Source organism: Mauremys mutica, chromosome 18, assembly GCF_020497125.1.
Source record: "Mauremys mutica isolate MM-2020 ecotype Southern chromosome 18, ASM2049712v1, whole genome shotgun sequence".
Lineage (NCBI taxonomy): Eukaryota > Metazoa > Chordata > Testudines > Geoemydidae > Mauremys > Mauremys mutica.
In genome coordinates this window covers 25,955,586-25,977,241 of record NC_059089.1, presented here as the reverse complement: position 1 = coordinate 25,977,241, position 21,656 = coordinate 25,955,586, and the positions used below count along the sequence as shown (strand labels likewise).

The 21,656-nt window shown below is 37.9% G+C and overlaps 1 protein-coding gene across 7 annotated transcripts in view; it reads left to right on the top strand.

Annotated features, from left to right (window-relative positions):
• The window catches only part of DENND1A (DENN domain containing 1A), a 363,162-nt gene that overhangs the window by 225,487 nt on the left and 116,019 nt on the right, over positions 1 to 21,656 (top strand). For 5 of the 7 annotated variants that reach the window (XM_044992540.1, XM_044992536.1, XM_044992535.1 and 2 more), the window contains one exon: positions 12,433 to 12,558. The exons of the other annotated variants lie outside the window; for them this stretch is intronic. In XM_044992540.1, coding sequence (XP_044848475.1) covers positions 12,433 to 12,558 — 126 coding nt within the window. The remainder of the gene's footprint in view (positions 1 to 12,432; positions 12,559 to 21,656) is intronic. 7 annotated transcript variants of the gene reach the window in all.

Genomic DNA, 21,656 nt, shown 5'->3' with positions numbered 1-21,656 from the left:
CAAAGTGTGTAGAACAAGTGCATGAGAAGCCATGTCTCGTCCAGCTGGTGTCTTTTTGGGAGAAGACAGAAAAATCTGAGATTCTCTTACTAGTCACGCTCAAAATATTCATTTGGCTATTAGGATCCATAATTTGTAAAGTGTGCTTCCTTTCACTTAATGACCTAAATAAAATTCTGTCTTAGTGGGCAGTTGAATATGACATTGATGTGCAGGGTAGTTCAGAATGTAATCTGGTTCTTTTTTGTTTTGGAAGAAGGAAACTAAGTAAGGATTTCTCTGTAGCTTTTCAGTATTAGGGCTTGTCTACATTACCTGCTGGATTGAAGGGCAGCGAAAAATCCAGCGGGGGTCGATTTATCGTGTCTAGTGTAGACACGATAAATCGACTGCTGAGCGCTCTCTCGTCGATTCCGGTACTCCACCAGGGCGAGAGGCACAGGTGGAGTTGACGGGAGAGCGTCAGCCGTTGACTTACCACAGTGAAGACATCACAGTAAGTAGATCAAAGTATGTTGACTTCAGCTATGTTACTCATGTAACTTAGATAGATTTCTCTCTTCTCCACTCCCCGCAGTGTAGAACAGGCCTTATATACAAGTGAATACTCTTCCATGCTTCGTCTTGTCATTCACCTGTTTGAAGCATAATTGTTGTTGCGTGGTGACCAAAATGCAGGCTAGTGTTGCAGCTCATAGAAAAGTGGCAGTGTAACATTTTCAAGATTTTTTCCCATAGGACCTGCTTGGAGCATTTTGAAAAATTTCTTCAAAAATTTCAGACTGAAAAAGGAATACCTTCTATTTCACTTAAAGGATAGTCTTGTGTCGTGTGATGTCCATTTAATAGAGTACCAGACATTCATATGGAGGGTGCTTGTCTTCGTTGCAGAGATGATTGGCATCACAGCGATACTGAAATACCTTGCTCTGTCCCAATTTGTTGTGGAAAGGTGGATTCTCTTTGCTGATAATGTTGAGTTTTCTGCTGCAATTTTCAGCAGGATGATCGTAGACTGTGACTAATTTTTCAATAAAGGGAAGCCCTATTTCAGGTTTGTAGTAGTCGTTGGATGTGTGAGTGCATTTTCCTGGTTAATGATGATTCTTGACTGTGAATCATTTAGCAGCAGGAACTAGAAGAGCAAACACCTACCTCCATCTACCCTCTCTCCCAGCATTAGCCTATCACTTACTCAGTTAATCCGCATCAGTCCAGATCCTCAGATCAAAATAAAAATGTATAACTGTAGCTTGGCTGCTGTGGTGAAGGTCTGCTATCCAGATTGGATAGATAACTACCTACATGACACATATATAATTTGTCCACAACATTGAAATAACATGACTTCTGGCTTTGGAGCCTATAAAGAAGCAATGTTTTGAGTCCTGACACACACACAGGTGAGCATCGTAGCTGTTTGCCTAGATCATTAATATTCATGTAATTTTGATGTACAGAATATCCATCTTTTAGATATTCTGCACTAACATGGCACAGTTGTTCCAATCGCAGTGCAATAAACAGAGATAGGAGGAATCTGGAGAACGTCAACCAGTATGCAAGCCTCCCAACACCATGCATCCACCCTTACTCATCACCAGCATATTTCAAGCATTCCTGGTAAGAATGACTCGACGTGGGAGAAGTAATTTGTATTCACCCTGCATAGTTCAGTGCTAGGCCTGCCTGCTGCCTGCCAACTAGTTTCAAGAGAGGTGTCGGCCTTTGTTGTAGGTGAGACCCCAGAATCCATTTCACACAGAACTCCAAACAGCCAAGAGTCAGAAATGGCTTTGGTCACTGCCTGGCTGTATTCATGAAGCAAAATTTCAGGGGGAGAAAAAGTTCAGAATGTTGCTAGCCTGAGTCATTTTAAAGTCACTAAATGAAAGGAAGTGGAAGCATAACTAAAAACATCTGTTCTCACCCCTAGGGGTTCCAAGGCAGTAGCCTTGCAAATTGGGGATTGTTATCAGCAAGAGTGGCATATATCAAACTTCTAGAATCGCCGCATTCAAAATGATGCCTCTACTCCTGAAGTGTTTCATTCCTCTTCTGGGATAAGTCAAATGCATTGTTATAGCTTAATGCAAGTTACTTTGGATGATCAGTGTTTGCTGTAAGAACAATAATTTCCAGTTACCATAGCTTGGTGAGAGACTATCCATGTCCATTGGAAAGTGACTATTCCCTCAGGGCAGAAGCCAATCCAAGTAAGTTTCCCATTCATTGCACTGGGTAACTCATGCATGCTCACTGCTTGCCGCTGTGATATCTCTTCACTCCTCGGTAGTCTGCGATGTGACTCCTCCGTTCATCCCGTATATAGTCAGATAGGCAGGAAGGAGTGAGTTATGTATGATTCTGTGCTCTCTGGCTTTTGCCAGCATTTCAGTTTATTAAAGTTATTTCAGTGCCTCTTCTTGGTATTAAATATCTCTTCGTTTTGACTACCCTTTGCACCCGAATCTGCTGGCTGGTCATCACTCATGCTATTATGCACAACCATGGAAATGTCAAACTTGTAAATTTCATAGAATTATGTAAGAAATGTCTGGATACAGCGAATCCTGAGCCTCATATGTATATATGATTTGTCAACAATCAAGTATTATTAAATTTTATGGGACTTCATTAAAAGAGCTATTGCAGGAGCACTGTAGAACATCAGAAGAGACTTCACCAATAAACCCAAAACTTCAAGCTTTGGAATGTAATAAATTTTAAGAGACTTCCTTCCTTTCATTATTTACTTTTACTTCACGTTTATAACAGTAAAGAGTTGTGTTTTATTAGTTCAAAATTCTTGATTCAGTTTTCTGCAGGTCTGTTTAAAAGCTACATTTTCTCTTAGAGGATGTTTGGAGCATTGCAGAGGAAGTGCTGCTAGCAAATTCAATTAACTGGCATGACACAAATAATGTACATGGTATATTTTTTTTCACAACTGCTATATAAACACAGCTGGGTTGAATATGTTTGGTAACAAAGACTTAACTTGAATCATTTTGCTTTGTGTAGATAATGTTTGGAATCAGTGTTCCTGTCTTATTCCTCATTTGTATTCCTCCTTGTTTCATTATTTTAGTTATCTAGATAATTAATTGTTCTCCTCTAGGTCTTTTCCTTTCCTTTAAACTGTTTAATATTAGGATCTGACCACTAGAGAGCAGCTGTTTTTCTTTGCAAGAAGTGAATTTATGTCTGTTCTTTCATGCATCCTGTGTTTGGAACTGTAAGTGGATCAAGTTGTTCATCACAGCAGGGAGACTGTGAAGCTGATCTATTATACACACTTTCTTCGGGGCGGGGGGGAAGAAAGAAGGGGGAGATTCTGGTGAGTCTGTCTCTCCACTGGGCTCACTCCACATAGATCCATTTGTGATCTGTTGGTGGCTATGTTAGCTGAGGGACTAAAAATATATCGCTAACAGTTCCACAGTCATGAATGGCTGTTAAGGCAAACCATGCTTTCAGTTTTGCAAGGTAATGTGAGCACTGAGCACTTCATTAACTCTTGAATATATGCAAAATTTACTTTGGTGAATTAAATCCATTTGCATTCTGCAGAGATGAGTAACATTTACTTTGGTGTGTTCACTGGCACGCTGTTCATGCAATAGAAAATTTTAATAGTTTGCTTGTTTTTCTGAACAACTCTTTTTGCTACATTGAAAAAAGAATCCCTTAAGTCCTGTTATTTTGCTGGAGACTTTTTCTGAGAGCCATACTTGGGTCTCACAATAATGACATTGCTGCCCAAACTGTGGTCTTTCCATAGTTCAGAGTGAGTTATTTGTTACCATTTCAGTCCTGGTATCTGAGTGAAAATGGGCTATTGTGAAATGTCTTTCCAGTGAATGTGCATGTTACAGAGATTGGATAACCTTGCGATAGTTCCAGTAGAATCAGATTAAACACCTAACACAGAATGTCAGTGCTTTGCTCTGGCTTGACTCGACTGTACCTTCTAGCTATCAGACTTCCTGAATTGCCCAGGTCAGCTCCTTTGAAAATCAAGGTGCAAACATCTGCATTAGTAGGTAAATGTTTGAAATGCTAAAGTCTGTCTCTGCTCAACTTTGTGTTTGTGATATTGCTGCATGTTGCTAATGATATGAGAGTGACAGAGAGCACTTTGAATAGCAATATTACTTTTAAAATTGTCAATATTAAGAAAGGAGGTTTATTAAGAACTGTGATTATCTTCCAGTTGCATTTGCTGCTGGCATGTTTCCTACATACCTTTCTATGAGATACAGCAGTGGCTGAAGGAGTCAGTTTTTCTGCTTTTATATACTTGGTACAGCCCCTATCGATTTATTTTTAAGTATTTCAAATGATAAGAGTGTCACATTGGAGTCTTAGTTGTAGACATCAGAGCTTCATATTATAAAGTATAATTACTTTAGTGCAAGAAATAAAAATATAAAGTTTAATCTTTCATTGTGCAATGTTTATTAGATTAAGGCCATTGATTTGTGATGCCTTGTATATTGCACCAAGGAGATCTTACTCATGATATGTATTTATGAGTGCTTGAAATTGGCTTCTGATTATTTTTGGCTGTCTGTAAATAATTTTTTGCATAGTATTAATATCCCATTTATTAGCAAGCTTTCACAATTAGATGCTCTTACACTTTACTGTTTGTTTCTCCACTTCATGGGAACTGAAACATGTTTTTTGAGATATCATAGCAACACTAACTTCTGTTTCTCAATTGCAAATCCATTTTTGAAAGGTAACTTCCATTTATATTTTCTTTTTTTCTGTTTGCAAGAGAATGTTTCTTTATTCATGTTGACAACTGAAAAGCCTTGGACCTAATTAAAAGAATTTCCACTAGCACCTTTACTGAACCATTTCATTATGCTGCATTGCACAGATTGCATTTTGAAACATGGTGATAGTTTCAATCTGACCTTTAAACCTGAACTGCCAGAAGTATAAAAATCTTCTTTAAAAACACTCCCAGGGTAGGCTGTATGTATATGTGGCTGTTTGGTTAGATATAATCTTCGTATTGAGCGGTCACCATCTTATAAAAAAAGAAAAAGCATTACCATCTCTTTAGGCAGAATACCAATCGCAGTTCAGTTTATTCAGTCTACTTTGTTTTATGTATTAATTTATTCTAGAGTAAACAAAGGAGCAGCTTTACTTTTGTTCACTCATCAGTCTCTCTAAATACATTATTTTTAATGCTTTGTTATTTAAGCTACATTATTTTATATTAGAAAGTGTAAAAAGTGGTTATTGTGGTAGACTTAATTGAAATGAGTAAATGTGTGAATCCATAAAATAAGCACACTGTAGTACCATGTTAAATTTAATTTTAAAGGAGGTGCAAAACTCTCCTCTTATACATACCACATAGGAATGGGTTTATTAATTTTTTTACCCGGGTCTTTATCAGTAAATAGTTAACACCTTCTATCTGAGGAGCTCAGTGATTTAGACATGCTACTTTATTACGCCTCACAACCCCCAGTGAGGTATGTCGTTATTCTTCTGCTTTCATGAATGAGGAACCTAAGATGCAGAGGGGTTATGACTTGCCTTAGGCCACATTAAAAGCCTGTCAGAGAGCCAGGATTCGAATCTAGATCTTCTGACTGCCATTCTTGTACTTTAGCATCAAGCGCATCTTTCCCCAATTTTACGCTAATAAAAAACACACTAACAATTTTCTGGGTTGATGATGAGATACTTTCAAGATGTAGCTGCAGTGCAATCTTTTAAGAGAGACATAAATTAAAATAACCTATTTTTATGCTAACATAGAAAGCAAAAATCAAGAAAATAAAAGTTACAGCAGTCACGTGACCTTTCAAACATGGGTAAGTTACAAATGAAAATAATAATTTTGCTTTTTTGTATCTTGTTCAGACTTGAAAATCTGATGGAGCTGTTATTACATTTGGTCTATTGAGAGTGAGCTTTTTCAGGGACATTATGGTTTCAATTAAAGGAAATGAGCCGTAGATTATGGACATGATAGACCCCTAAAACTGTTATGGTCTATCATGTTAGTATGTGCTTAGAGGCTCATAATGCATGGATCGTTGACATAAACTATAGCATTTGGATTTATAAGCAATGCTGGACACTTCCTTAATTCTCCATCTTATAGGTTGTAATAGTAATGTTAGTCCTCTTATGACAGAATCATTGTAGTGCTTCAGAAAACATTAAAAATAAATATACAGAAATCTCTCATTGTAACTGTAAATTTGTAAACTCGACACAAGCAAGTTAAACATATTAGCATGGGTTCCATTTCCTGCAGTCCATATTGTAGCATGTACCAGCGAAAAAGACATTACCTTTTTAGATTTTGAAAAAGATAAAGAAAAATTAGAAAGAAGGTGAATGTTTAAATAGGACAGCAGAATTGCAAGTTTCAAGAAAAGCTGTTCAGTGAGACCAAGCCCCCACTCATTGAGTAGACAATAAACAGGATTACACAGAGACAGTGCATATATTGTATTTCTAGTGCTCTTAAAAATCCTCAGACTTCTTTATGGTTCCTGGCTTTTCTATGGGTGTGCCTAGCCAAAAGCATGTCTTTTGAGCAGCAATGCACACTGGTAGCAAAAGTATTAAGACAGAGATCCTTTGGTAGAGTTTCGGAGACACAGAGGAGGCTGGGTCACAGAGCTATGATACCTGGAAAGAAACATTGAGATCTTCAAGGTAAATTGGGAAATCATATCTATCAGATCATATCATGTGAGCTGATGGGCTATTTGAGAAGGTATGGCCAGTCATACCTAGTCGAGCAGGCCGGAGAATCTCAACACTAAAAATAACCTGGAGAGGAATTGGTTCGTGGCTGAGATTTCATTAGTGATTCTTGTACAGAATGCAGCAAACAGTATTGTCCCAATAAGTATCTCAAGATGGCACCTAAAGCTGAAGCAAAAGAAGGCTTTGGTGTTTAGGCTTACGTGATATAGCTATTTCTATTACATTTATCAGTATGAATTGCTTGCAGCCATTCATTTTCTTCTGTAAATCAAGAGGACTGTTGGTTTCCTATACCCATTTTACCTCTGAAATCTACCCTCCATCCCATCTGTGGGACATCTTCCTGTCTTAAGCTGAGGCATTCTGTGTCATGTAAAGCAAAGGAAGCAGTAGCTGAATCTCTTTCAGGAGTAAGTGTTATTAGTACTCCTATATCTTCTGTCTTTTCACCAATTTCACTTCTGTGACATCTGTTTCAAAGGGCTTGTCTTCACTACAGCTGCTGGTCAAATTAAGCTACACAATTTGTTATGTTAGTAGCATAACTCAAGTTGACGTCGCTTAGATCTACTTACTGCGGGGTCTGCACTACGCTGTGTCGATGGGAGATGCCTTGCCACTGACATTGCTTCCAGCTCTCGTTGAGGTGGAGTGCAGAAATCGATGGGAGAGTGCTCTGCCATCAATTGAGCAGGTCTCCACTAGACCCGCTAAATCGGGTCAGCAACCTTCCAGGAGTGGTGTGCCGAGTCTTCATTTATTCACTCTAATTTAAGGTTTTGCGTGCTAGTAATATATTTTAACATTTTTAGAAGGTCTCTTTCTATAAGTCTATAATATATAACTAAACTATTGTTGTATGTAAAGTAAATAAGGTTTTTAAAATGTTTAAGAAGCTTCATCTAAAATTAAATTAAAATGCAGAGCCCCCTAGATTGGTGGCCAGGACCCGGGCAGTGTGAGTGCCACTGAAAATCAGGTTGCGTGCTGCCTTTGGCACGCCTGCCATAGGTTGCCTACCCCTGCGCTAAATCAATGCCACTGCAGCGTTTGCAGCAGCACTGATTTAGCTCTATGGTGAAGACAAGGCCAAAGAGGGAACTTATCCTGTCCCAGCGTCTTCAACACCAAAAATTGCTGCTGATGAAACTATTTGTTAATGATTTGGTTGCAGTCATTGCAGCTCAGACACAGCAAGTTAAACATTAATTTGTGAAGAGGGTTTTTTTAGTCTTAATTCTCTGCTTGTTTTTGAGAAGCAAAAATGCTGTCAGTAACAATAGTATGTAGATATACAACCTTACTTCAGAAGTTATTGAGCTGCAAGCACTAAAAAGAAAAGACATCAAACTAAGTCACAACCTATTTATATATGAGAAATTTTGAAGTACAAGAAATGGTAATGGGTAATCCTTCAAAACTGCAGCCCTTGGACTATGGAGAGAAGACCAAAGAATATTCAGGTAACCTGAATGCTTCGATAGTTTTTAAATTTGCCTATGTAAGAGGATATACAGTTGATATTTGCTTAGTTACTATCAGTGAGTATTTCTTTGTGTAAATGGTAATGAGACCATTAGGACTATGTTCACCTGAAGTGCAGCTCTGTGAATCTGAGGTAATTAAACACCTCCAGTATGAAAGAGAAAGGGCAGTGAAGGTTAAGTGAGGAATAATCTGACGCACAGGTGGTGTAGAGCCTTTGAGAAGCAGGAAGAAAAGAGCCTCAATTGATATCGACCATTTCAAAGGATGGAAATGTCACCATTGTCATTGGGAGATGCTTTTGTCATTTTTATAGGTTTTCTTTTTACTTGAATAAAAACATTTCATTTAGAATTTCAGTTCAAGCTTTTAAAATACATTAAGGGATATGAGTGTGGTGATTCAGTCTTGATATCCTCAATCTTTTATTTCATATTTTTATTATGTAATCAGGATTGGGAACCTATTGTGGTAGGCATTCTACATGCATGCAGAATTTATTCCCTACATATTTTAGCTTTTTTAGAATAAACTTATATAAAGCTACATGTCCATCCCAAAATGTTTATAAACCACTAATAAAATATTTGTGGAATTTCATTTATATGGCAGGCATTAGTATTAAACTTTTTTTCAGTACCATTCACAAAAGGAAAAAAATCTTTAATAGTCTTATACTTAAACTCCAGCGAGAAAACACAGCTCTTTGGGCCTGCTTATGATTTCTTGTTCCTGCACTAATTAACTAATGACCTTCTTGTCAAATGTTTTTCTATACTTGTTTTTATAGAATTACTCTAGGCAGGCAAAGGGACCATGTTAACAATCCTATATTGAATAAAAAGAGCATCTAAACTTGGATATGTACTGTAATCATGTCTGGCCAAAATAACAGGGATGATGTATCTTGTGTAATGCCTCATCAAACATTGTACATGATGTTTACAAATCCTTAATTCCTTCTCATCTCAAGGTATGATGCTCCCTTAATCTGACTTTAATTGCAGCTAAATATCACCTGTGCACCTTTGCCTCCTACATCGACATTTTAACTTCCTTAGGGTTGAAATGGTAGAGTTAAAAACTAGAGTTGGTTGGAAATTTTCCAATGAAACAATTTCATCGAAAAATGCCAATTTATGGGACCCCAAATGTTTTGCAAAAACACTTCAGGTTCCACAGATTTTTATCAAATCACAAGCAGGGTTCCAATAGAACCTTGTCTGGAGCTGGCCGGCTGCTGGGGAGCCTTCCAGGCTTCCAAGATCCATGGCCCTTGCGCAGATCCACCATGTTAGGCTTCCTGCCCTTGTAGGCTCCCTGCCACCAGAGCTGGGAGTGTGGAAGCCCTGACTCAAACTATGGCTCTCAAGGTTTAGATTCATGGCATCATAGTAGGGAGCCTGGAAGCAACGTGAAATGTAAATACATCATGTCAGTTTCACTTAGGCACTCCTTTTTTTTTTTTTTTTTTAAACTCTTTGGTTGGTTTCCCGCAAACTGGAAATGATGAATTTCAGCCAGGTCTAATTGAAATGCATGTTCTTTTGTGACAATGACATGCTTACACCCTGAAGAAGACTAGCTCCTAGAGCATGTGGTGGTTGTAGGAGGCGCAGTGATATCTGCGGTGAGTCATTAGGGACTTCTCCTTTTGGAAATTTCCAAATAACATTTCAGCAGAGTGCAGAGGCTCTTACAGACGCTATAATGAAGCAAGAGGAACTGTCAGTCCATTCATCTGTGTGCATGTTTATGGGGACAATAAGTATAAAAATAAATAAATAGATATTACCAAAAATCTACACACCTCTCTCTTCCTACTAGCTCGTTAGTTAGAAGAAACTAATTACAACTGTCCTCCATTGTTGTGTGAATTCCAGAACTAAAATAATTGCACAGGCTTTCACTCACCTTTGCAGAAAGCCTGCCGAACAGTCAGTGGGGTCACTGGATGATCACATTGCTAAGGCAGCACTCAGGGAAGATAAGGCCATTGTGGAGAAGCTAAATGAATTATTTGCATTGATCACTGCAGAGGATATTGGGGAGATCCCCACACGTAAGCCATTCTTTTTTTATGACAAATCCTGAGGAGCTTTCTCAGACTGAGATGTCAATAGGGATGAGGCTTTGGAGTAAATTGATAAATTAAACAGCGATAAATCACCAGGACCATATGATATTCACTCAAAAGTTCTGAAGGAACTCAAATATGAAATTCCGGAACTATTGACTGTGGTATGTAATGTGTTGATTACATCAGCTTCTGTACAAGATGACTGGAGGGTAGCTAATGTAACACCTATTTTAAAAAAAGTTTCAGAGATGATCTGGCAATTACAGGATGGTAAGGCTAACTTCAGTCCCAGCAAATTGGTTAGTAAAAAACAAAATTATCAGGCGCACAGATAAAAACAATGTGTTTGGGAAGAGTCAACACAGCTTTTGTAAAGCAAAATCGTGCCTCACCAATCTGTTAGAATTCTTTGAGGGAGTCAACAAGCATGTGGACCAGGGTGATTCAGTTGGTATAGAGTACTTGGACTTTCAGAAAGCCTTTGACAATGTCCCTCATCAAAGTCTCTTAAGCAAACTAAGCAGCCGGGGGATAAGGGGGAAGGTCTTGTCATGAATCAGTAACTGGTTTAAAAAATAGGAAACAAAGGGTAGGAATAAATCGTCAGTTTTCACAACAGAAAAAGGTAAATAGCGGGGTCCCGCCAAGGATCTGTACTAGGACAAGTGCTGTTCAGCATATTCATATATGATCTGGGAAAAGGGGTGAACAGAGAGGTGTCAGAGTTTGCAGATAGTTCAGTCCAAAGCTGACTACAAAGAATTACAATGGGATTTCGCTGGACTGAGTGACAAAATGGCAGATTAAATTCAATGTTGAAAAGTTCAAAGTAATGTACATGGGAAAAAATGATCCCAGGTAGAGATACAGAATGATGAGGTCTAAATTAGCTGCTCCCACTCAAAAACGAGATCTTGGAGTTGTCATAGATAGTTCTCTGAAAACATCCGCTCAATTTGCAGCAGCAGTCAAAAAGGCTTACCGAATGTTAGGAACCATTAGGAAAGGATAGATAATAAACCAGAATATATCATAATGCCACTATACAAATCCATGGTACGCCCACACCATGAAAAGTGCATGCAGTTCTGGTCATCTCGTCTTGAAAAAGATATATTAGAATTTGAAAAGGTCCAGAGGACACCCCCAATCATTTTGGTTATGGAACAGCTTCCATATGGGGAGAGATTAAAAAGACTCAGTGGGAATGTTCAACTTAGAAGAGAGATCAGCATATCACCCATTAGCTGAGTTCTTTAAAATCAAGAATGATATGGAGAAAGTGAATAGGAAAGTGTTTATCCCTTCCCAGAACACAAGAACTAGGGTCACCCAATGACATTAACAGGCAGCGGTTTTAAAACTGAACAAAAAGGAAGTATTTCTTCACACAATGCACAGTCAACATTTGGAACTTGTTGCCATGGGATGTTGTGAAGGCCAAAAGTACAAGTAGGTTCAAAAAAGAATGAGAGAAATCATGGCGAATAGGTCCATTAATGGCTATTAGTCAAGATGCATAGGGATGCAACTCAATGCTCAAGGTGTCCCTAAACCTGCAGCTGCCATAGGCAGGGAATGGGTGACAGGATGGATCACCTGATAAGTTTCCTTGTTCTGTTGATTCCCTCTGAAGCATCTGTCACTGGCTGCTGTCAGAGACAGGATACTGGTCTCAGTGGGACATTGGTCTGACCCATTATGGCTGTTGTTATATGGAGAAACTAAGGGAATGAAGTTCACTGGTGGGCCCTGAGGGGGAATATATGCAACTATACAGACTACCTTGAAAGAACACTAACATCCTTATAGCTTTAAACATTTAACAATAGATGAAAATAAGGCAGGCTTTAAAACACATGTCCTTATCTTCCTGCAGTCCTGCCTGCAGGCTTCCAAGCAGAATGTGATCATCTGCTAGTGGGTCAAAACAAGCACCTGAAATGCAATTCTCCTAGGACTGAAAACTCCAGGACTGTACTCTGTGTCATTCTTCCTCACAGGTGCAGCAGATGCCGAGACACTTTGTGAAACTTCTTTGGCTAGTTCCCAGTTCAGTAAGTTATTTGTTTATGCTATGAGGATGATCTAGGACTGTTGTGTACTTACAGGTTTCTGCACTCAAGAACAGATTAAAGAAAGTCTCCACAACTACTGGGGATGGTGTGGCAAGAGCGTTCCTAAAAGCCCAGGCCTCTTTCTTTGGGAGCTACAGAAATGCACTGAAAATTGAACCCGTAAGTAGGACATCAATATGTTAACATAAATGCAGATGTGTAGCAGTGGTGGACATTACCGATAAGCTGTTCGTATGCATAAGGAATGGGGTGGTGAATAATACTAAGGATACTATAAGAGCTGTCAAGCGATTAAAAAAATTAATTACGATTAATCGCACAATTAATTGCACTGTTGTTAATAGAATACCATTTAAATACTTTTGGATGTTTTCTACATTTTCAAATATATTGATTTCAATTACAACACAATACAAAGTGTTCAGTGTTCACTTTATATTTCTTTTTTATTACAAATATTTGCATTGTAAAAAACAAAAGAAATAGTATTTTTCAGTTCACCTAATACAAATACTGTAGTGCAATCTCTTTATCATGAAAGTTGAACTTACAAATGTAGAATTATGTAAAAAAAACCCTGCATTCAAAAACAAAACAATGTAAAACTTTAGAGCCTACAAGTCCACTCAGTCCTACTTCTTGTTCAGCCAATCGCTCAGACAAGCAAGTTTGTTTCCATTTGCAGGAGATAATGCTGCTCTCTTCTTGTTTACAATGTCACCTGAAAGGGAGAACAGGCATTCGCATGGCACTGTTGTAGCCGACGTCACAAGATATTTTCATGCCAGATGCGCTAAAGATTCATCTGTCCCTTCATGCTTCAACCACCATTCCAGAGGACATGAATCCACACTGATGACAGGTTCTGCTCGATAATGATCCAAAGCAGTGTGGACCAATGCATGTTCATTTTCATCATCTGAGTCAGATGCCTCCTGCAGAAGGTTGATTTTCTTTTTTGATGGTTCAGGTTCTGTAGTTTCTACATTAGCATATTGCTCTTCTAAGACTTTTAAAAGTATGCTCCACACCTCATCCCTCTCAGATTTTGGAAGGCACTTCAGATTCTTAAACCTTGGGTCGAGTTCTGTAGTATATTTAGACATCTCACATTGGTACCTTCTTTGCATTTTGTCAAATCTGCAGTGAAAGTGTTCTTGAAATGAACAACATGTGCTGGGTCATTATCCGAGACTGCTATAACATGAAATATATGGCAGAATGCAGGTAAAACAGAGCAGGAGACATACAGGTCTCCCCCAAGGAGTTCAGTCACTAAGTAATTAACATGTTTTTTGTTTTGTTTTGTTTTTAACGAGCATCATCAGCATGGAAGCATGTCCTCTGAAATGGTGGTTGAAGCATGAAGGGACATATGAATCTTTAGCGCATCTGGCATGTAAATATCTTGTGATGCCGGCTACAACAGTGCCATGCGAATGCCTGTTCTCCCTTTCAGGTGACATTGTAAACAAGAAGAGGGCAGCATTATCTCCTGCAAATGTAACCAAACTTGTTTGAGCAATTGGCTGAACAAGATGTAGGATTGAGTGGACTTGTAGGCTCTAAAGTTTTACGTTGTTTTGTTTTTGAGTGCAGTTATGTAACAAAAAAAAATCTACATTTGTAAATTGCACTTTCACGATTAAGAGCTTGCACTACAGTACTTGTGTGAGGTGAATTAAAAATACTATTTCTTTTGTTTATCATTTTTACAGTGCAAATATTTGTAATAAAAAATAATAGAGTGAGCACTGTACACTTTGTATCCTGTGTTATAATTGAAATCAATATATTTTAAAATGTAGAAAAACATCCAAAAATATTGAATACATTTCAATTGGTATTCCATTGTTTAACAGTGCAATTAAAACTGTGATTAATCGTGTTTAATTTTTTTAATCACAATTAATTTTTTTTGTTAATCGCATGAGTTAACTCCAATTAATTGACAGCCCTAATTATAAGGCTTTTATGTATATCAATATTGCAAACTCAGCTGGAATGCTGCATGTGATATCGGTCACTGAATCTCAGAAAGGAGATTGTGGAAATAGAAGGGTTCACCAAAGAGGAATGAGAGATGAAGGGCCTGGAAGAACTCTTGTATAAAGAGAGATTAAAAAGAATTAGGATTATTTACTTTAGAAAGGAGATGATTTAGAGGGGACATGATAGACATATGTAAAATAATAAATGGTGTGGAAAACGTTGATTAGGAATTTCTGTTCACTCTGTCTCATAATACAAAAATAAGGGGATATTCATTGAAATCTAAAAGGTGGAAAATTTAAAACAAATAAAAGGAAATACTTTTTCACACCAGATATACTGTGGAAGTCAGTGCCATAGGAAGGCATTGAGACCAAGAATTTAGCAAAATTCAAAAGCAGATTGGATATTTATATGGATAGCGACAATAGCCAGAGCCGTTATACTTAATGACAAAAAAGTTTTGAAGGGATATTAATCCTAATACGTCAGGGATTAAGCTAATGTCTAACTATTATAGACCAGGAGGAGACCTATGTGAGGGCTGATTATCCCACAGCTACCTACTGTGGAGTTCTTGTACTGTCTTCTGAAGCATTTGGCACTGACCACAGTCAGAGACACTTTACCGGACTAGATTGACCTCAGTTCTGATCCAGTCCGGCAATACCTCTATTCCCATGTAAGGGTTTTATGAAGCTCTGCTCCTGGTGATTGGCCTCCTCTGGGGACACGGAATATGTTTGTAGTCCTATTGGCCCATGACAGATAGGAACTGTGTAGATGATGATATGAACAAGTTAGCTATAATGCACAAGGTTTGAGCCAGAAGGCACATAGAGGATGGAAGGGGCTAATAGTTTAATGATCCACAGAATATTTCTAACAGTCTTAGTGAGAGTGCTATTCCCTTTCTCAAAACAGAGGAGACTACCACACTCGTAAATTAAAGCAAAATGTGGGGGATATTTTTTACCTAATGTTTAGGCACTCATTAAGGCCACTGCAGTTTAGACTAATGGGAGGTGCACAAGAAAATCCCCACTGAGTGGAGAATACTTTTTACCTTAATGCTTTCATCCATGATTGTTTTTCCTTGAGCATTCAAGGATCATAATGGAGAATTGGTGGCTGCAGTGAGAAGCAGGAATAATGTAGGGAGAGGCTGAGTTGGTTGGGTTAGCAATGACTCAAGAAAGGGTGCTGTCTTCTGCATTCTGTCTCTAGGGATGAATACAGGATTCTGGTATGCAGGCATGTAAACACATTTCACACATACTGTTTGTTAGAACAAAAGACAGAATTTGGGCTACAGATGTTGTTTTTTTGATTTCCTTATATTTTCCCTGTCCCCTTCATTATTGCCGTAATATTTAGCATACTATGAATTATTTGTGGATTTCATAAAGCTGGAGGGAAGGAAATAGCTTGATCAGATTTTTAAATAGTCTATCCAACATCTTCAATGAATGAGCATCATTCCACTCAGACATATTCACTGTTCAAAAATAACACTATTGAATTCAGCAGAGCTGAGTCTGTTTCTCCTATTCTGATAGCAAGGATATATGTATGGTATGTGTATAAATATAAATGCATTGGATCTATCTGTGTATGGCTCATAAAAGTATCAAGTGTGAATGTTATGCTTTTAAAGTACAAAATATGAACTAACAGGAGCTACTTTAATTCCCATCCATATAATTAACAAAAGTGAAAGCAGCAAGGCAGCCTGGCTGTAAGCCTCCTTTATCCATGTCAAGCAGACACCCACTTCCCCTCATTCGTTTAGGCCTTTCTTGCTCTCTGACACTCCTCCCACTAGTTGCCAGGCAACTCTAGGAGTATTGGTGTGCGTGCTGCTTGGATATGTGTGAGGGATTAACTAGTTAAGGTTGGGGTTTTTATGAAGAAGAATAAAAATTTTTATTGATTTACTGGGAATAACACCTGGTATTTTGAATGCTGAACGTTACAGATGAGATATCAAACTTGGTTGATGATGAGACACACCTTTGAAACTACAATTCCCCCTTTTAGGGAGAGCTAATCTGAACAAGTAAAAAGCCTCATTTGGTTTGCACGTTATTCCCACAAACAGAAACTCTGAACATAATTGAAAAGTCCCATTGTTCAAATCTGTCTTTAAAACCCTATTTTATAGGAGGTTCTTAGTCTGATCTCAAAGATCAGGGAATATGAAGGAACAACGATTTCTATGTCCTTATATGCATGATTTCATAATAGTATAACATTTTTGATGCTTTAACAACGATGTTCTATGAAAACAGAGCAGCTTTGTATACTAGAACCACCTCAATGGAGTTGGCTAGAATTCTATGTTCAAACCCCACACTTTTCAAACTGTCTTAATGGACTAGTAATTAAAGCACAGGTCTAGGAGTCAGGTGACCTGGATTCTGTTACCAGTTCCGCCAAGGACTTCTTGCATACTCTTGGCCAATCATACAATCCATGAATACCTCAGGGTTTCTTCTGTAAAATACTGATAACTTATCTACTTCAGTGGAGAGGGATGGTTTTGAGGGGTGCAGTGCTTTGGGAATTAGTTCAGATTCTATTGGGGAAAAACTTTAAGTTTTGCCTGATGCATAGTGAACGTCAGAGTGCAGAACATAGTTCCAGACTGACCACCCATACAGTCAAACTGTGAATAGATTGACACCTCAGCTTGAACCATTATGGGCCTAATTTCTGTTTATAAGAGCACAAGAATAAGTAAGAAACAAGCAAGGGGATGCAGGAGAGTTGCCAGTCAGCTTTAGGAAATTCTCCTTTGTCAACATTTTGGTCATCTCTCAGCCTATTTCATTCACTCAGACATCATCCATGTGGTCAAGCAGTATTCAGTGTGGGGAGAAATGTTCCCTCATGATGGAGGATTGACCGGGTCTGGTCAAGGCAGGAGCCCAGTTTCTTGTGCTGCACTGCTGAGACATCTTCAGCTGCTGAATCTCATTCTGGTTTGGCAGGAGTCCAACAGAGGTTTGTGGACTGGAAGAACCCTACACCTGAAAAAGCTCTTCATAGCAACATTTTCCAAACGAGAAGGTTTTAGTTTTAATTCACATTTGCTATAGTTAACTTTCAAAACTATGTCACTGAATTTAACAGGGTCAAATTAAATTGTTCTGGGTGTTTTGAAATGAATTGAAAAGCAAATGGAAGAAGCAGCTTCAGGCCTTCTAAGAGGACGAGTAATATTTTCAGATATTTCAACCTGGTCTGCCTTTGACATTGTCTTTTCTAACATTATTGCACTCTTCAGCATGTCAGTGTAAACATGCACCTAGGCAATATTGACATGATCTGTGGAGATCCCACCTCTTACAAAATCACAGTATATAGTGAACAATGAGTGATAAATAGGAAGATAATTGCCAGGAAAGTGCTACTCTTAATTTTCGGTAGTGCTCATTTTATAAGACAGTTTACTAATGTAAACCAACGCATGTGGTGTGCACAGACATTTGGGGGGCAAGCAAAGTGGGATCATGCTGCTTGATCATTACGTTTTCATTTTTTCTTTGTGGCCCAGAATTTGTCAAAAGATGGACTCCCAAACACATGATCTCTTTAAGAAATGTGTTAATTAGGGCAGACTAGAAAATAAGAATTCTGTTTTGCAAAAACAAACAAACAAACAAACCAGGGGGTGGGGGTGTTGAAATTTGTTTTTGATCCACCTCGGAATGAAAATAAGACCTTTCAGAAATTTTCACGAAAAAGGGCAAAGACCCATCCCGGAATAGCTAATAGCTCAGAGGTTAGGGCACCTCATATAGGATGCAGGAGACCTAGGTTCAAGTCCCTGTTCTGCCTGATTCTGACTCAGTCACTCTCTTTCTCTCTTTGGCCCAATGAATATTTAAAGTGTGTATACAAAGTGGAACAATTCCAGAGGAGAGAAAGAGAGAGACTGACAATAGTCACCGGTGGTTAGGGATGTGGGAGACCCAGATTCAAATCCCTAGTTTGCCTGATTTGAAGCAGGGTCTTACACATCCCTAACTATTGAACTACTAGCTTTTCTTGTGTGGGTCTCTCACTCACCCCACCCACCCGAAATTCCATCTTGTACCTGAGAAACCCTTCCAGTTATATTTTTCTGCAAAACATTTCAGTGGGGAAAAAATTCCCAACCAGCTCTAATGATAACTTATCTTTTATTACATGGAGCCTCTCATCCCAAAGGTTATGAGGTACACACTAGACATATAAGACAATACTTCGACCAGCAGTTAGTTGTGATGTTAAGCTATCCACTGTCTTTAGTAATCTAGAGCTTTTGAATTAGGAAGTATTTCTAGATTGTAGAATCTACAACACTACACTTAAGCACAAAGACTGATGTAGTAAAATTACTGATGCATTCACACTGCCCACTGAGTTTTTCTGTAACTGTTCAATGTCAAATCTTTAACCATGGAAGAATTTGTCACATATGGTGTATATACTGTTCCCTACTTCTCTATTAAATAAAGTACATAAAGAGGCAACGCACTTATCTTTATTGAGGTAAGATTTTACCCTTAGATATGTTATCTACAGTTTTAAAAGACATCTACCTTTCTGACATCACAGATGCCTCCTATTGTTAACCTGAATGATTACGCTGATTTTTTGTGATTATTAATTCTTTACATCTCTTAAGAGGAGATGAATTCATGATCATCTCTCAAACACTAAAGCCAGAAAATTGGGTCATCCTCAACATAAATAAATACAATATTTTGTTAAATATTTATAGCTACATACATGTTGGTAATTGTAGAGAAAGACAGAGTCAAGACTTTCAAGTTTGTCTCATCAAAAATGTTAACTATGCTCTTTCCTGGAGTGACACCTAGTGGTTAGAGCTAGCATTTCCTCACTTTTCTTTCTCCTACATAGTTAATATTCATATTCTCTTATTAAGAAACAAATGTAATAACACCTATGATAGAGATCAGCGTAGTAGACAAATTCCCTGAAAAGGAATACTATTTAGGGCATATCACAATAGAACATATAGGTTCAAAAGTTTTATCTTGCAGTACAGCCTACTCTAAACTACAGGTGAGTGCTTGCATGTTAGAGGCATGTCACTTTATCTGAATATCTGACTAGTCTAATGAGTTTGACATGCCATCTTCTCAAAGGACTGGCATTGCTATCTCTTTTGTTTCCATTGGGGCAGGTATGGATTTTCAATTCTTTGCTGTCTGCCTTGTGCTTAATCCCAGCACAAGTCAGTGTCTGTCATGTTCCAAAGACTTCACTCCTGTAAGATGGTGGCAGTAGCTGATGAGCTTACATGAAAAGATACTTATGCTACCTCTCTTTTGTCCACATTTGTATTTCCTGAATTCTTCCATTAGAATCATACCAGCGGATTAGAATATTTTCTATTTGATAGAAGGGTAGATAGAGGAGCTTGTTTACTTGTATTTTGTTTACTAGGCCACATTAGTTATCTGGGCAAATATTTCTCCTTTCACATCTTGGTTCTGATCAGTAATATTTCATTGACATTAGTGTAACATGAGTTTAAACTTCTTCTGGACCTCTTTCCTCATGTGGTATCTAATACCTTTCATAGATAAACTGGGAAAAAAGACTTAATTTTCCAATCCTATTTAGACGCTGAAATCTAATTCTGAAGGACCCATTCTAAGTTTAGTGTCCTCTCTAAAATTTCCTTCTGAGTTTGCTATTATCACATGAAACCATATATAGTAAAAGTTGTAGTTTCTCTAAATGACACTCTGTATACTTGATATGATAGGTATATGAACGTCATAGTTCATAAACCCTTAAATAGACCCTTTTTCTTCTGACAAGGTGTTTGAGAACCCTGACTGGAGTGATGCTCTCTAATGTGCACTGAGAAAAGTATGGGTCTTGGTTTGCTATTTTTTAAAGAGCTGGCCTAGCTCACCCGAGATTTAGTAATCCTTTTGTCAGGGTGTTGAACTTCACATTCTTTGCAAAGTGTTTTTTGCGTTCATTACTGTGTTGCTTTTCTCTCATTTACAAAATCTGTTTAATCCTCATTTTAAGAGGATTGTGAGGACCTTCTATCCAGTTCTGTGGTAAGAAAGCAACTCTCTTCAGCGCAGTGGGTCTGTTGTGACATCTGTATGTGGTTTAATATTTGCCAGCGTATGGCACGTTGCCCCTCTACTTTCAGACACCCTCTATAAGAGTGTGAAGTGACTAATACAGTTATTCTACTATCCTCTGTGAGGACTATATTACATCTCCTCATTGGCTCACATTGTTTTCTTAATAAGGTCTAATCAAGTCCTTTAGCATTCTACCCTACTGCATAGTCTTCGTCTTTCTAGGTTGATCAGAGTGTTGAAATTACTTCATTCAAACCTCTGTCCTGCATATTGAGGCACCACTGGTTACTCAGCAGGACTATACTGTTTCTTAATAAAAACAGGTTTGAAAAAAAGGGAATGGTTGGTGGTGGTTAGAAAAAAAATAACTTCAGGCTGCCCACAGATTACATATTTCATTGTCAAAGAAAATGAAAAATATTTTGAGCCAAATATTACCCTTCCATAACATTGTTGTCATCTTATTGAGAGTGACCTCTGGATTTGTAATCTGCTTTTAACTCTGGCACTGCATTGCCAGTAATTCTTTGTGACCCTATTTTTGTAGGCCCCTTACAAATCAAAACTGTTTTGTGTTGTCACTGCTGGCTCTGCATCATCAGTGAAGCTACCATATACTTCCCAGATCTGTGTTGGCATCAAACAATAGAGTGATAGGGGATTTGTGTGATAGGGGATATGTGTGTGTGTTGTTTTAAAGAGCCAATTGATGTTTTCTGTTCCATTCAAAACATATTGGAGAATGCTTTGCAAAGAAAACAGTAGCAATAAAATTAATAGGGAACAATATTAGTGAAATTTTAAGATAACAATTAATAAAAATATAACTGGCATAGATAGCTATTTGTATCTCTAGAGTGGTTCTGATACTGTACAAGATTGCTGGTAATTTTAAATTATACAAGAGTTTATCACAGGTTTTCTGTATAACCTTGATATTTCGAGTTAAATAATAGTAAAAAGATATCACATTGACAATTATATGGTTATAAAAAGTAAATGTCTTACTGAAATCTTAATTAGTTTCCTTTGTGTCCTCATTGTTGATTTACATTATACTGGTTTATCAGAATGAACAATAACTCGTTGTGTAACTGGTTCATTTATGAATGACTTAACAGTTCTGAATTGATTTGG